The 17,862-nt window shown below is 36.7% G+C and overlaps 1 protein-coding gene across 2 annotated transcripts in view; it reads left to right on the forward strand.

Moving 5' to 3' along the window:
• The window catches only part of LOC146462179 (delta-1-pyrroline-5-carboxylate synthase-like), a 49,887-nt gene that overhangs the window by 13,837 nt on the left and 18,188 nt on the right, over positions 1 to 17,862 (forward strand). For both annotated transcript variants that reach the window (XM_085085835.1, XM_085085836.1), the window contains exons 2-4: positions 5,927 to 6,067; positions 7,067 to 7,171; positions 12,459 to 12,611. In XM_085085835.1, the coding sequence (XP_084941961.1) occupies positions 5,927 to 6,067; positions 7,067 to 7,171; positions 12,459 to 12,611 (399 nt within the window). The remainder of the gene's footprint in view (positions 1 to 5,926; positions 6,068 to 7,066; positions 7,172 to 12,458; positions 12,612 to 17,862) is intronic.

Below are 17,862 nucleotides of genomic sequence, written 5' to 3' on the forward strand. Positions count from 1 at the left end.
TCAAGGTCATAAAGGTAAACATAAACAATGTGAGAATGAACAAGGTACTTGGCTGGGAGATGTGTAGATCCCCTGGAAATTGGTACGTACCCCGGAACTGATTCCCAAATTGACTCTGAAATGATCCCGATGCTGAAATGATCCTCAATTTTTTTACACTGACCCCAAAATGATCCCCAGCCCTGAGCTGATCTTCAAATTGACCCCAAAATGATCCCCCTAAATATTGGAAATATGGCATTTAAACAGGAGATTGAGGATTGATAAAAAAATAATCATAATTGACAAAATTTCTCGTCTTGGTAAATTTACAGTAGAATATTAACAATCTTAACTCACTCACTCACTCACTGTTTTATCAACCGCATAAAGGAATTAAACCACTGGTTTAATTTTTAATAAGTATAAGAAAGAAAAGATGCTCAGGAATGACCAATCATTTGAAATGCTTACAGAAGAAAAAAAAGTTTGTTGAACTAAAACATCACAAGTACGATAAACAATAATTAAATGATTGGAATGAAAACTAGGGAACCCTGATGAAAATGCAACTTAATCCAGCAAATCTTCCCAATATATTTACTAGTATCTTTTTAAAGTGCCCCTAACCCTTCAATTTGTTTTCTTTTGGTAGATTTCCATATCATTCAAGAACTCATTTTCGAAAAAATTTTTGAGAAATATTGAATCCTTGTTTTTTTCACGAGCGCTACAAGTGAAGGCAGTCTTGTCGATATTTTCACCTATCGTTCGCATTAGTCCCCCACTCGGCCAAATGTGGAGCGTGAAGTAAGAAAAGGACATCGTGCAAAAATATCCGAAGATTCGCGGTAATGCTTCAATTGTAAACAGAGAAAATGGTTTTAAAATGTGTGGTTTTTGGATGCAGCAACTCTCGAAATGTAGAGAAAGGAATCAGCATGCATAAGATTCCTTCTGAATCCTTCTGGTGTCCTTTTCTTACGTCACAGCTAAGAAAGTGTCAAATATTGGACGCTTCTCATTGGCTCGTTCCTAATGAGCCCATGAGACAAAAATTTGTCCAGCGGGGCTTAAAGGGTGCGAAAATTTAAAAATTTCAGTAACTTTTAGCGCTCGTAAAATAAAAATGATTCAATATTTCAAAAAAAAATTTTTGAAAATGAGTTCTTCACAGATATAGAAATCTACCAAAAGAAAACAAATTGAAGGGTTACGGGCACTTTAAGGATTTTTCAAAAGTAACTATAAACTTAAAAGGAGTTTATGAAGCAGATAGTGTCGAAAATCGGCAACTGATTAATTGTAATACTAATGATAATAATATTTTAGTTTTTTGGTACCTTTTTATTTCTTATAGTGCCCTATTGAAAACAACTTTGTGTGATATAGGCCATCTGTATAAAGAACTCTCTTATTATTACTATTATTATCATGTGCAGTTGATAAACGTGTGGATGCTAAAATAGAACCACATAGGGCGCACAGCGTAACCAATGCGATCTGAAAGAACTATAAAAAGAAAACTGCTGAGTTAAAAAGAAAAAATTAGCGATAAAATATAAAAATCCCATAGACAATCTTAAGGTCTCTAATACCAAAACTAGATTGAGCTTCTATGCTATTCCCTCAAGGAAAGTTTCATTATTATTATTATTATTATTATTATTATTATTTATTATTATTATTATTATTATTTTACTGTAACAGAAAATTCTAATTCAGACTTGCAGAAGGTATGAATATATCATAGATTATAGGTTTTATCAAACATCATAATTCAAACTCAGTTTAGTACATTTGGCAGTTCATGATGTGCCTACCATTATTTTCATACATCACTTGATAGTTTGAAAATTATTACATACGCTGTACAGCATAAACTTTAAAAATTTGGTATCCTGTGAATTACACCATTCCTTTTCTTTTAAACTGGATTGGAAATTGATTTCAAGGCATAGAGGCAAGTGTAAAGATAGAGTAAATTGTAAATTAATTTATTGTCTCTGTTGCATTGAAATCCTGTTATACAATAATTTCATTGGCTTTTCTTGTTAATGACTAGCATATTCCTTCAGTCTAGAAAGTCTCAAAATGTGCCCAATTTCTGGAGGTACTGTATGTATGTTCTCATAAAACCAGACAGATTTATATATATATATATATAAAACTAATAAATTATGTGCAAATGAACAAAAGTGCTGTAAATGTAAGAGAAACGCACAAAAGACACTTTCTAATGAACAAGTGAAACATAACGCTAAATGACTACAAGAAAAAAACATGGATGCCTAACAGACAACAAAACATGAGAAAACTGAATCTTTAGAAAGGTACTGATCTTGTCTCCATCTGCAACATGATAAGGAATCTTCCTCACAGATTAATCCATCAGGCATCTGAGGCGCTTATCAAAAAAGAAACAGGTGGTTAGGTATCCTCTGCTGGGTCATGTGAGTCAGCACTGAAACTGTGATGAGTGGGCATCTGCTCATAATACTCTCTACTTCACACATGAGAGTGGTAAGGCTTTCATTGTTGATGGTTTGCATCTATAGCAGGGCTTGAAGTATCTTTTGGGTAGTGGGACACGGCATTCCCAAATGTTTGTGAAATGTTCTTCTGCAGTAAAGTTTTGTAAATCTTGCTGTGGTTCCATGTGCTGAAAGCTTCTCTGAGCTCTCTCTGTCCACTGGGGAAGTTGGTAGCACTATCTCATCTGATTTCTGAAGTTGGCCTCTACTTGGTATGAATCTTCATAGTGCTATTAGGAACGAAGCAGTGTCCAAGCTTGGAAACGCAATTTGCAATGAAGGTGTGAAAATGTTTGCTCTCATTCATGACATTATAAGCATAGTACTGACCTACCATCCATCCAGAATAATGATTCTTTAATGGAATCTTGACCTCTCTCTTAAGCACCACCTTGTCATGAGGCTTGGACACAGTGTAGTAGCAGCTGATAGCTCCAAGCGAAGAACTGGGACAGATTTCAGAATTGTATAACATGTGAACAGGAACTCACAATTAATCTTGCCTCCTCCATTCACTGATTACAGAAAACATGCAGAGCCATAACCAACTTCAGAGGCATCAGAAAAATGATAAAATTGGTTGGATGAAACTCGACCAAGGTCTGCCGGCCTCAAACAATGATTAACACTGAGATATGACAGTTTTGGCAGATCTGCCAACCAATTTTCCCACTGCCGACTGTATTCTGTGGGAAATTCATCATCCCCATCCAACTTGATGCAAGAGAGATCCTGGAGAATCTGTTTTGCAGTTAACCCTTTCCTGCTCAAGAGTACCATATGGCACAAGACGCAATTATGAGCTCAGTATTTGGTCAATTTGTGTGAAATTTGCACGACCAAAAGATCTTTGAAAGATCTATAAATTGAAGGTAAAGTCATGCCCCCCTCCTATATGAGACTTGATTTACCACCCCTCAAACTTTTGGATATTTTTTCCTTTGTACGTTAAGGGTCCAGTTGATATCGTACCACAAGCAATGCACTGAGAGCTGTACATTAAGCTATAGTTTAGGGGGATACCCAGTATGCACAACGTAAAGGAAAATTTTCAATGTTTTTCTTCTTTCGTTTTGGACTTTTCTCACTCTAATATGTGACCTCCTCCATCTCTGTTGGTGTGATTTATAGCACACCTCAGAAAATACCTTTTAAATGGTATATCACATGTGGTCTCCCAGTTCATAGTTAGCAATTTAGAAAAATTTGCAGTAGGAGATAGCAAGGGGTGACAGGCCTGCATGTCTTCTAACAATGGAAACATTTTTGATGTGTAACCTCTTTATATTTTTGCTCTGACAAGCATGTCATTTAGAGATTTTCCTTTTCTAAAGGAAATTGGTGGTGGCTCTTTGAAGATTTCTCGTAGGAAAGGCTGGTTTTGTATTAAGTGCCATTTTCCCATTAAAACATGTTTGAGGTTGGGCACGTTGTATATCGTGTTTACCAGTGTCCCACAGAGAAAAAATATATCGTCAATGTAACGTTTCCAAACTGTAGGTTTTACGACGCTGTAGCAAGCAATGTGAGTTTGCAAGCAAGACCGCGGTTTCGAATCTTTCGATTCTCGTCTGTTGCTATTTGAAGATTTTTTTATGGGGAAAGGTAGAGTGTAATATACTCAATTCCATTCCGCCGGATAGTATGGCAGTTTTGGGTTTTTATAGCCACTAATGTAGTATGGTAGGATCGAAAATGGTGCATTCTGATTGGTCCTTGCCAGCCAGTCAGATTGCTGTAATATCGAGCTTGCAACGGGGAGAAGGTTTTGCACATATTTTAAACCCAAACGTGTCAGATTTCACACACCATTGGATTCCAAGAGCCTGCTCAACAGGTAGTTAATTTCCTAAGATCTCCAACTCAGGGATAGCTTAATTAACACTGTGGCTGTTGCTGATACATAGCTTGAAGCCACCTCTTGCAAGTACAATTCATTAGTTGTTGACATGTGCAAAAAAAAAAAATGCTTCCACTATGATACAGTTCCCATATCATGAGGCAATAATTATATTCTCTTTTCACATTTTGCATACTTGAAGGAGTAGATTCTGGACAGCCCCTTCTCTAGTCTCAGAAACTTCATGAAGCTGAGGCAAAACAGGGTTGTTAACCTGCTGCAGACTTCCTACAGTATTTACTGTTTTTTCTGATGTAAAACAATTACTTTATTCTTTAGTTTGTTCCTCGTCTTCCTCAGAAGATAGTCAGAATGAAAAGTTTTATCATTGTAAGATGGTTAAAGTGCATATGAAATTTTTAAAACAATTAATGCCTATTTGAAAGGTCCAACAAAGAGAAGAATAATGGCATTTTCTTTCTTGTTTTTGAATAACTTCTCTTGTCCCAGAGATATTCAACTTTTTGATAAAAAATTGGTGATGGGACAAATTTTTTTTTACAATGAAGATAAATTACAAAACAAGAATATCTCTGGAAATGTTAGTGATTTCGTTTAAACTTGGCGCCAATAAGACACCAGTCTTAGACACAAAATGAGAAGGAGAATGGCTGTTTTTTTTTTTTTTGAATATCTTCTCTCGTTCCAGAGATATTCAAGTTTTAGTTTAAAGAAGTTTTTGTTGTGTTGCCATGGCAACAGCACAGTAGGCGTCATTTTGTATTTTGCTTGAGGTTCCTTACTGGTGCCAAGTTTGAGCAGCATCACTCTAATATTTCTTGAGATATTCTTGATTTTGTGATTTTTCTTAATTTGGACTGACATGATTTGTGATGTCATTAGTATTTGAACAAAACCTGAATAGCTACATGGAATGAGAGAAGATATTTCATATTAATTTTTTTACTTCATAGGCACATTTAATTTAACACAACTGAAAATGGGCTTATTTTGAGGATGAAATGTTGGAGATTTCAAATGCATCATTCAGAGCATAGTTGTTGAACTTTCAACTCTCACTGACTCTTCAACTTTCACTTCTGTCACATCCTGATCATGGCATGTGTCAGCTTCTGGAAAATGGTACCAAAATATTTGACAGTTCTAGACACCTTGACAATATTTGCCATTTAAATTATCTATTTCAACATATTTACAGTGTATGCCTTGTTGTATAAATAAAAGTTATGAAAGAGATTTGCTATACGTAAGTCTACACAAGTCTTGTGGTCCGTTGAGTTGATGGCTTGTGATCTTGATTTCTACCTTGAGGTGAAGGGCACTCATATACATGTACTTGAAAGTATACCAGTTACAGTATATTTAAGTTTGACCGCCTGAGGGTATGATACTGTAAGTATTTAGGTACTAATTACACTGTATGTACTTGAATTTCATTATCTAAAAATGTATTTAATATAGAGTTGTGTATATATTTAGTCATTATTGTTTTACAGACACACAAAAATAATTAACTTATAACAGTTACTGTATTTTACTACTTTGCCTATAGGTGTCTGAATTGCAAAATGCTGGTCGACAAATGCTGTTGGTTACAAGTGGTGCTGTAGCATTTGGAAAACAAAAACTGAGACATGAAATACTTCTTTCTCGGAGTGTGCGGCAAACACTTAAACCACAAGACTTCCTTGAGGTATACCTTACTTGTAGAGTCATCTAATTTTTACTATAATTTGCTTAATTCTACAACTGGGTTAGAACAGTCATATCTGCTGTTAAGACAACCAATGAGCTAAAATGAAGATGAGACCAGAGGCTTCAGCTTGGTTGTTGCAAATGTGTGAACAGACAAGACAACCAAGATGGAGAAGATCATATATGGGAAAGTTAAAATTATGGGCAAGGATATTTTGGCGTTAAAGAAAAATCTAGTTTAAATGAAATTAATGCATTTTTTGGAGCTTCCAATTAAATTGGTTCAAGTGAATATTTTCATGCCAGGCAAGTGTATTTTTTTATTTTCCTTTGTCTCAGGCATGTGACCATGATCTGGAACAAAGGAACAAAATTCTGGAACAAAAATCAACCTTGTTTCATTTTACGCATTTCAAGATACTTTTATTTTTCCAACAACTTTGTAGTTTATTGACCAAACTACATAAACTACATTTCAAGATACTAGACAAAAGTATTATTGTGTCACTCTGGGAAAAAAGAAAGTTTAAAAATGTAGATTTGTAACTAAAGGGGTGCGTGGAATAAGGACCTAAGTGACTTTTGATGTAAGGTTAAATTCTCCTTTTATTTCACAAGTGAAAACAAGAAAATTTGGAAGGAGATTCTAGCAGTTTATCAGAAGTCACCTAGGGCTTTTTTCCAGGCACCCCTTCAATTTGCCTCAAGAACAAAAATTTGTGTATTGTATTCTTGACTAGTTTGAGAGTTACTTGTAAGCTGAAGAAAATTTCATTAATGGACTTGGAGTTGGTTGTCATTGGTCGTTGTTAGTGTACAGATTGAGGGTGGAGGTGTAAACAATAATTTTATTAAAATTAATTTTGTCTGCTTCCACTGGTTACGTTCTTACAAGAGTTGCAGATGATGCACAATCATATGTTACTGTTTTTCCATTTTGTAGACCTGATACCTGATGTTGATTTATGTAACGTTACATTGGTTTGTTATTTTGCAGTCAAGGCCTTACATTGAGCCACGGGCATGTGCTGCAGTAGGACAAGGGGGATTATTATCATTGTATGAAGCAATGTTCCAACAGTATGGTCTGACTTGTGGGCAGGTACATATTAGAATTACATATTTACTTTTTTGTTAGACATGAGAAACTTTGAGCTGTGGAAAACTTAAAGGGACTTATTGTCAGCTGGGGGACATGCGCAGTGGAGTCCGATTGAGACTAATTTGCATTAATATAACTCGTCGAGGTATTATTGTTAAGGGCGATTTAGACGGTACGATTTTCTCTTATGACTGTCGCATGCGATTTCTAGAGCGCGCGCTGCTTGCGTCATGTAAAAATCTTACACAACTCTCGCCACTCAACATTGCCTTTACCTACGATTTTAAAACATGTTTAAATTTAAAATCCTACGACATTTGTCGTGTTGTGTGCGTCTGTCGTAAGGATGTTGTAGGTTGATTTACACGACGCGATTCGTGTTGTAGGCATGGAGTAAGCGTGTCGCATGCGACAAATCGTAGGCAAAATCGTACCATCTAAATCCCCCTTTAGTTCGCCATTGTATCCGTCGTGTCGATCGCACCTTCTCACACATGGAGATACGTTTTCACGTTCCTGCTTTGCCAAGCTTACGAAAACAGACTGTGCTGTCGTTGAAAGTGTATCACATGAGTTAAGTTTAACCGCTTGATTTGCGTTTTATATGTGCTGTCTGATGTAAATTATCGGTCAGCTTACCTTTGCCAATGCAGGGATAAATAATGACATGTGTGAGTTCCTTTTGTTTATATGCCGATCCTTGCAATTGCAAAACTACTTGTGCTCGAAAAACTACGTCCAAAACCCGCAGTTGCCCATGCAAAACTACGAAATTACACTGTACATAACTGATTTATTTACACACACAATTGTGGCACGAAGAGAAAGTCGGCTTGTCAAAATAATCATCGCAGTATTTGTATTTATGTCTGAATTACACTCATCTGATGTCAATGCATTCATAGCAATATCGAGGACAAGCGAGGTCTAATAAAGCTAATAACTATCCAGGCAAATCCTTCGATGCCCTCGATTCCACACTCTTTATGTTTTGTGCCGTCGCTGTCGTATATTCTTTTTCGGCCGCAGCCAGAATGACGACCGCCGCGAGTGGACATAGCAAATCCACGTTAATAGAGCTCAAAGAGCAAATGATTTCAGAAATATTGCAACAAACAGCTTCTGTAATTACTGAGCAACATTTGTAAATAAAATATTTAGGTCACTTTCTAAAGGTGAACGCAATTCAGGTAGATGAAAAGGGCTTCAGCTTCCTGAACTCTTCGATGGGGTTTGAAAAAGTTGGGCCAATGATTTCAAAGTGGTTCTAATTCAACGCACGGACTCTATTGCGCATGTCCCCCTGCTGACATAGTCCCTTTAATACGCAAATTTGTTTGAACCTTATTGAATACGCCCTCAACTAATAATTATAATAAGATCTTCAACATAATGTAGTGACATAAATATGAGTGAGATAATTATGGCGGCCACCATGACATTTCTGGTGACAGTTAGCGTACATTAATTGAACTATAAAGTACATTCAGTGAGAATGTATGTACAAGGCTAAGTACAATATGTGCCCTCCGCATGTAAATGACATTTTTAACTTAGATAATCTTAGCTATGGTCTCAGAAATTCTGGCAACTTTTTTATTCCTTGACACAACACAACAACTTACGGGAGACATTGTCTAAGATATGTGGGTCCAGTAATGGTCTAAATTGAGCAAGGATGTGAATAATGCAGAATGAATCTACAGCTTTAAAAAGAAAATTCGTAAGGTAGATCTTGAACAAGTGATCACAGAGGGCTGCAATAACTTCCTTCTATGTTGTACATAAATGACACTTTTTTAGACAAAAGGACACCTGTTGATTAATAGGTATTATTTTATACATTAAGATAAATCAGACTACGTTTCATTGGCATTTTAAATTTTTCTTCCGTTTCATTGGCGTTGTAAATTTTATCTTTAGCAAGTATTTTTTTATATATCAATTAGTTAGTGTTGATAGTATTGCAGTTTAGTGTCCCCTATTAGTAGGCCTTACATGGCCAGCTAGAAGACATGACACTGAAATAAAGTTTAGCATCATCATCATCATCATCATCATCATCAATCATTGCAACTGAACTGCAAAGTTTAAGTATTTTCATATTTTTGCAAGTGAATGTAGTGTTCAACAAGTATAAGAATTAATGGACTTGGATTCACTTAGTCAATCAGTAAACTCCCAGGGGACTTAAACTGCTAACTTATTGTTAAATGATAGTGGGTGCTTAACTGAACATGAAGGTATCCAGGTGTGACCCAGTGTTCTCCTTTTTTTTTTCAGCACAGCAGGTAAAAGAGCATTTTAAACCGGTAAAGCAATCAGGGAATCGCAGCCTTGTTTATTAGGTCTGCTCAGTACATTACATGAAATTGAAATTTGCCCCATTCTTGTCAACTTCAGCGCCAACCTTAAATTAAACCTTTACAGGTACAAGTTTTGCCCTCATTGCTAGGTGGTTTGTGTGAGTATTAAATACAATACAAAAGAGAAATGGCTGTCAGAACGTTCCTTGTAATTTTCTCGTTGTTACTGTCAGCTTGTTGCAGCAGTAGCACTTAAGAGCTAACATAGAAAGCAAAACCGGTTTTTGCTAAACCTTTTTTTCTTTTTCACCTTTGGCATTAGATGTCAAATGAAATTGAACAGCATTTTCATTTACAAGTGTTTTATTCTTTGTCTTAGATTATTCTCTTGCCTTAAAGTCAAAGAAAAATAGACAAAAGCCACTTCCGGGGTATCCTTGCTGTGCTTATATGAAGTGTCACTACAGAATCATCGGTCTTCTCTCAAAACCAAACGAAATTCGCTGCATATTCGTTTTCATCCACGTTCTGGAAGGGTTTTTTTTTTGTCAAGGATTCTCTCAAAACGTCGTCTGAAATAGATTTTAAACACTTTTGACCTGAATGTGGAGCATTTCGGGACAAGATGAAGTTTTCGATCACCACAAGTGATGTTGGTCAATTTAGCAACACCAGTTTTCTGAAGCCGCCGGACAGTTAGGTGGGAAGTTCAAGGAACTGATTTTCCCGCATTGCTTGCAAATCAAACACTTGCAACATCTAAAATTACTTTACCTGTAACTGTTTCCATTCGTGACTTCTTGCCATTGCCGACAGAGAGAAATGAAAACAACGTTCGTTGTCGCTTCATCGTGAAATTGAACATAAACAACTACAGATGCACGTGCAAAGAAATGACATCTGCCACGATGGAATTGTGGCAGAAAGCCCTCCAAAAATTCGCGGATCTTGCCTCGCAGTTCGAAAGCCACAGATAGTACTCACAAACCATAGCCCGTGCAGTTTATCTAATTCTAATCTGTTTATTTATTCTTTTACAAGGATAAAATACCGATTACGTCGCTGAAACAGCCATATTTTTTTTCTTTTACCTGCTGAATTTTCAAGAATTCCAAGGGATTTTAGGCGGTAACGAGTGGTGCTACAGGCAGTAAATTTAACCGGTTACCGCCTGAAAAGGAGAACACTGGTGACCTACTGTACTCATGATTTAATCCTTTTTTTAAAGTGGGTATGTTTTACTGGTTTGCATGGAAGCTTAAGATGCTTGATAGATCAAGGTCAAAATTACTGAGAAGTAATTTAAGGGAAGTGATGTTTGGGACGTTGACATCTGACTGTTTTAAAATAGAGGAGGGTGACTGCTTGATTTGGTGCCATTCAGTACAGGTTCGACTGTAACTTCCACAGCTATGGAGAAAATAATGTAATGTGCATGTCCAGGGATCGACTTTGACTCTTGGATGGAGCAATTTATTATTCTGTAATCATTTTTTTTTTATTTCTCTGCTTTTTTTTTCGTTGAGACTTTAGAGAGGTAATAAATAATATCATTTAACTGCATATTCTGCACTGCTGGAAAACAACTTACATCAACCGTAACGTAGCATTCTCCATTCCAAAATTTAAAAGTCCATTTGAGGTCCTCACTTCAGTTGAATCATTCTAGAAAGCTTTCGCAGTTCATCAAATTGAGATCCTAAACATCCTCTATATCACCCAAGGATCAGAACCTCATGCACATGCACACCCTTGTGCATAATAAGCAGTGTTTTGAAGTTTAATCCTCATGCTCCATTTTTGAGGGTTGTGAATAGTTTATAATAAGCATGTACTGATGTCACGGTGCAACTACTTGAACCAGGCCACTTGGAAGAAAGTTAACCAATCACCCTGTTTTTTGAAAATAAAGAATCCTGATGTTATTGATGAACGGACCAATAAGATTCAAGCAGTTAAACAATACATCTGCGAGCAAGTATGAAACAACCAGAACTTGCGGACTTCTCGGGAAACTGTCTCATTTTGTGATTGGTCAGTGACAGTCCTTACTTTGCACTCTGATGAATGTCTTTATTTACAGACACTTTTGAGTTTGATGATACTTCCTAGGTTTTTGGTGATGTTCTTATTTTCCAATCATTTAGAGGGATTTATGATAACGGTCGCTGACATTTCCAACTTCTGTAAGAGCTTGAGCTGGATTTGCACCATATAGGGCTGAGTCCTCAGCCGATCGCCATGGAAATAACAACTAGTTGCCACTTTGTGCGAAACGTTTTGGCACATTATAATATCAACAATTCCTTGATCAAGTGCTCAAGGATCAACATTTACCTGTAGGTACACGGTACGATTCTGTTCAGTTCAAAGTGATGCATATGAAAACGATTGCAAGTTAACTTTTTCAGTGAGAGTTATTGATGATTTATTTTGTGTGCGAATGTTTTGAGTAACGTCAAATGGGAAACAAATCTCGAGTAATGAAAAAAAAAATTACCGGCTGTTTCACAGTTTGGTTTGAAATTATCATAAATTATTGAATTTGGAACATAACAGTTGTGTGGAGCTCTAGATCTCTTCTAACACTTCATTGCATGAACAATACTTGATTGCAAAACTATAGTTAAATAAAATTGGTCTTTTTATGCTTGGATTTGTTTGTATGTTTCCAATTGTGATTTTGATCTTTTTATGATTTTAGAAAATCAGTTACATGTAGTCGAGAACTGCGTTGTCGGGTTGAAATCAGACATCGAAACCAATTGATGGTAAGCCAAAATTTGGGATCTAAACTGACCAATCAAAAACCTGCACAGTTAATGGTGAGGTCTGCATGTTTAAGTTGGGTAAAAGCTGTTAGTAGCTGTTACTGTCATTATTGTTATTATTATTATTAAATTAGAAAAATGTTAGTTAATAGTTTTAGAGCAACGTTTAGTACCCACCGATTTCTTACATAAGTGTTGGTTTTATCTCAGGTTCTAATAACAAAGCAGGATGTGCAAGATAAATACTCCCTAGACAACTTACGTTCAACTGTAGAAGAGTTAATCTCCATGAATTGTGTTCCTATTATTAATGAGAATGACGTTGTTGCATCACCACCAGACATGGATTTAGATTTGTCAGGGGTAAGTACATTGCTTAGTACATTTGAAACTGTATGCTTATTAAAATCAAAACAATTTATTGAAACATGATCATTAACTCTTCAGTATGACTGAAGACCATTATGTTTAACAATAAACCATTAATTATTTTCTGTAAATAGTCTGTTTGGTTACAAAAGTGTATTAATTACGGAAACTTAAAATTATGATATATTATATGCTAATGGTCATTCACTGGTAGAAGTTCTACACAGGATCCCTAGCCTCTGGAATAAGATCTTACTCTTAGGTAAAATTTATAGAATCCCATATAGGATCATGACCTAAAATCCAAGTTAAGAATCCTGGCTAGCTATTTAAAATCCTGCAAGGTACTACAGGAACTTACAGGATCTTGAATTAAGGATGTTCAAAGTAATCACACTTTATTAACTGCTGGACATTGTTGGGTTTTCTTGTGGCTCTTTTAAACCATCTGAAATTATAAAATTTGACCTCCAGTCTTGCCAAAATCTACACAATAGAAACACTCAGAGAGCAAGTTGTGATGTCAAAAGGGGTACGGAAGTCCGATGACTCATGTGACATTGCATGGGGGTTTCAATTAAAAACAATAAAAAGAGAACTATTTGGATATGGCATTTTTATTACAGACTGTGCCTTCATGAATTTTTTTTTTAAATCTAGACAGTACATGTATATCTTCAGTTCACTAGTACGTGATGGAATTCGTGTCTAATTTGATTGTGATAGTTTCTTGGGAGTGTGGAATTTGAGAATTTGGTATGTGCTCCAATGGAATTGTGAATCAATTGTAAATGCGTGTTTACAAAATCAGACAGTCCTTGCATGGTTATAAAAAGTGGCCACCCATGAGGAAATGGCAAGTAACCTAGAACATGTATTAACAGGGAATTTGGATCAGGAAAACAGGGGTTAACCAGAAATTAATGTAAGGCGAGGTGGGAACATTTGCACGTAGTACATTATGAACTTTTACTCTATTCACAAATTCAGAGTTTCAGTGGTGATTGAGCAAAATACTTACCTTAAAAGTCGCACAATTCATTTCAATCAAATTCAGTGGTAACTGAGGACTTAACTAATTAGTAAGAACCATGTAAAGTTATGTGTGATGACAGTATCTGGGGACTACAGTGTAATTATTATTTGTAACTGGCCACTCAATATGGGTTTGACTGTACCAGCTACCTACCTGCCATGTTCATTATCTTCAAGAAATTTAAGTTGTTATTAAATATAATTTATCTTTATTATACAAGAGATGTCACAGTTTCACGTAATTGCCATATGCATTGTTATTTAATGCTCTGTGAGAGCCGCCATCTTGTTACTTTTGGAATAAAGGTTCAAATGAGAGACATTGCTCCTACATTTTTAATTGGCACTCAGTAGGTTTGCTTCTATTGTGTTTAGCTGACACAGTCCATGTTGCTTTGAATTCAATAGTTTTTTTCGTAATATTTAAGTGGAGTCCAGAGAGAGTACAAAAATCCTTCAGAAGCCTTCATACTTTCGTTTAGTGCATCCGTGTCACATAAGATTATTTTGTATTGTATCAAGATTTAATTGACTTATTTTGGCTTCTATAGATTGTGGTAATTAGGCTATAACTCTGTATCCTGAGGATTGCCATAGATTTTAAGTCACGATTTCTATGTATGGACGGAAGTTAAGACACATTCTTGGCTAAAGATGCATTGTATTAAAGTCAATAAACAAAAAAATCCTTCAACTTTTAGCATCAGCATTTCCCATTAGCTCATTTAATACCAATTATCTTACATTTTGTACAATGAATCTTCCTTGCAATAAAATTTTCTTGGTGGACATGAATTACTTTTATTAGGCAATGCTGGCTTTATTCTCTTGGCCATTGCCTTCTTTTGGTAGGAATCAGGATGGGCTATGAGGGTGAGGGGACTGGCCTTTCATCCACAAGGCTCATTGTTGCTGCGTTGGTCGAGGTGACTGTTTAGTTTGTCCTTCAGTGTTTTGCCGGCTTTGGTGACGAGGCTTTCTGTGACAAGACTTGTTTGTGAAATAATGGGTCTTTAGGGAGGAACTTTCTTTCCTGGTGAGTCCTTTTCTGTCGAAGATAGTGAGAATATTTTGTATGCTGTGATTTTGATGAGGCCCAGTTTCTCACAGTGATCCAGAGAGAAGGGCAGCGGGGTTTAATCATCGTGGTGTCTCTGGAGAGTATTTGATATGTTAGTTTTTCAAATGTCTTGTTCCATTTGCATAGGAGGTCAACCTGCCACAGTGGTTTTAGTGGCAGGGCATCACCGTAGGGGTGAAGAGTGTTAGGCGATTTTGTGAGCTTCATGTTGGGCATCAGGTTGATAAGAGTATCATATGACAGGTTATTACAGTTGGTGGCTGTGTCTATCTGGAATGTCATTGGGGTAAACTTGATTCCAGTGGTGGACATTGGTAGAGTGACAAAGTATTTTTACCTGGCTGGGTGTGTGTGGACTTGTGTATCTGCTGTGTTTCTAGGAGGTAGCACTTTTCTTTTTAGTAGTCATCAGTGTAGTATTCCACAGGGGGGTGGTCATTTGTGGTGCTCAGGAGGTGTACGTTGGGTAGTTCTCCGGCGTTGTGTTTGTTGGGGAGCACCTTTCTCTAGGCATACTCTGGAGGAATGGTCATTACTTCCACACTTTGTGCATGTTTTCCCTTTTGCAGGGCATGTTTTTCAAGGATGGGGCCTGCGTTGGTTGCCACACCAATGGCAGGTTCCAGGTTCCCTCTTTAGTTTCATTTTGGCCCGCCTGCTCCTCTTGTCCTTTTGTGGCATCCATGATGAGTTTGTTGGCCTTTTCAGCTGATTTGAGGGCCTTTGCTTCAGCTACTACATGTTGCATGTTCTTAGGGTTGCCATCCTGTTTTAGATGCATTTTCAGCAGTTTGCCTCTCATTGTGCAGACCAAAGACGAATTTGTCATTGTACATTTCATCAGATAATGCATTGTACGAGCATTAAAGGCTACCATCCTGTCTGACCTTCATTTCCCATTCTTGGATGGACTTCTGTGGGCTTTATTGACTGTTCCAGAATTTGAATCGGTCTGCTAAGAGTGAACTTCCAAGTGAACCAGTGTAGTGAGGTGTAATTTTTCCTTCCAGATCCATGGTTTTTTTCCTGATCATCAGTTGGTATCTGGTTCAATAATTATGGTGTAGTGAAACACCTGTAGAGCTTTGTCCGACATGGCGGATTGTAGCACTGATATTTCCAGCAAACGTTTTTTGTAATAGTCTCCTCTCTCTCTGTCTCAGGGTTTTTGCCAGGTAGTCTGGTTGGATGCATTAGTCGCGAAATCTGCGCTCAAAGTTCCTGAAGTTTTCTGACGTTTCTCTCAAGTTTCAGTCCAGGTCATTTGAGGTTCGGCATGTTTGCTGGTTTAGTTGCGAGTGTTTTGTTAAATGAATGGTTCCTTTTTGAGGATCTTTTGCGGATTTTACTCTGAGTTGATCCCACTATTCTGACTCCCTTTTGGCCAACAAATTCGACTCCAGCCTCACTTCCACTCAAAGACCAGGTCACTAAACACACAGCTGTAAAATGGGCTATTTTAATTGGAAAAATCCATTACTTGGCTTAAAACGTTTGTACACAGTGTGAAGGGGAAGAGATTTTCTGAAATCAGACAGGATCAGTTAGCTGTGTGGTTTGGAGGATTTGCTGGTGACTGAAGAGGACCCCGAACTTATAGTCACCAGATGCTTTGGACTTTGATCTCTAAATTTCTTGAGAGCGTTTGCATTATTACTCACATCCTCAAATTTAAAGGGTCTTGAAAAGTATGTTTATTACTTTTGTGACAATATTTCAAGTGTGGGAATTTGTTTGGGGATTTAATTACTTCCTCACTGAAACCGATCAATCCCATAATTTTATTATCCAGAGGAGGTGTTGCTTGGAGTTTAAAAGGAATTTAGTTTGAGTGTGCATGCATGTATTTTGATGACTGATTAGAAAACTGTCTTTTGTTCTCTGCATGGCAAAAGGTTTGGGTACTAGTCATCATTTGCCCTGCTCAATATCTTTGGGAAAATTCCCCACTAAATCTGAATGGATTCATTCCCTGGTATTCTGACTATGTTTAGTTAGGCACAGTTGAAGGGCCATTCTTGTTGTTGACAGAATCTTAATACATGTATGTTTTTACACTGAGCGATGAGGGTTATTTTCAGGTGTCAAGAGAATATGTTAGTCATTTTGTAGTTCTTGTTATGGATGTTTTATCTTTCATTAACATTGTAGCTTGTACAGAGGTCTGTTCAGTTAGTAGTGCAATAGTCAGCTTAGTCCCTTTGTAAGAGCAAGTTAGTTTTCTAATTAGTGTCTAATCAACTCCGTGTTTCTGCAGCTCACTATGTTTCTCTTTTTGTTTGCCAGTCTATCAACTCTGTATTTTAATTGTGTCGTTTGTCAAATATCCACACCTCTCCCATTAACAGGTCTTAGTTTTTACCTGCCCCCCTCCTCCCCCAACCTTGTGGAAATTCCAGTTTAGATTCATATTTTCCTTTAAGAGGTTGCAGATGCTTCTTCCTCTAGGAATATCCAATGACCTTCCGTTGAGGAGCTAACGGATATTTTGTGGAGCTACAATGTACACATTATCCCATTATTTTCATTCTACTTGCAAGAGTTTAAAGGTCCTTGTAAGTTCCTATGCAGTTGTGTGGTTGCAATTCATTTTAATGTGGGCTTTCAAATTTTACTCACATTACCATATTTTTGAATTTTTCTTTTTGCATGATAAATAGGGCTTTGTTTTCAAAAATGTTTTCAAACTTAATTTACACTTCAGTATTTCCTTGCATGCCTCATCAGGCAACTTATTTGCATCCATAAATCAAATAATTTTTGATGTCTGCTTGATTCAGGCAGTTGATTGTAGCCTGGTGCATCACACTTTTTAAATTCAGGAATATTTGTTTAGAACCCTGGGAACCAGAGCTCAACTTCCTTTTTTGTTCAAAGCAGTATTAAATATCGAACAAATCCAAGATAAGCATCAACTTTAAATCTTTAGATTTTGTCTAGAAATGTGCATTTCTATTACTATAAATGTTTTCTGTCCTACTTGCTACTTTTAAACTTTCAAGGTAAAATTGCTTCTTAAAATAGAGCGTTTTAAACTAGAACATCATTTAGTACGTAACTCTTTTCAGAAGCTAGTTTTCAATCTAGGATTGCTAAAAGAATGAATGCAGGATGTAAACCAGACCTTAA

The sequence above is a fragment of the Pavona decussata genome, unplaced genomic scaffold (genome assembly GCF_977016875.1).
Source record: "Pavona decussata unplaced genomic scaffold, jaPavDecu1.1 SCAFFOLD_190, whole genome shotgun sequence".
NCBI lineage: Eukaryota > Metazoa > Cnidaria > Anthozoa > Scleractinia > Agariciidae > Pavona > Pavona decussata.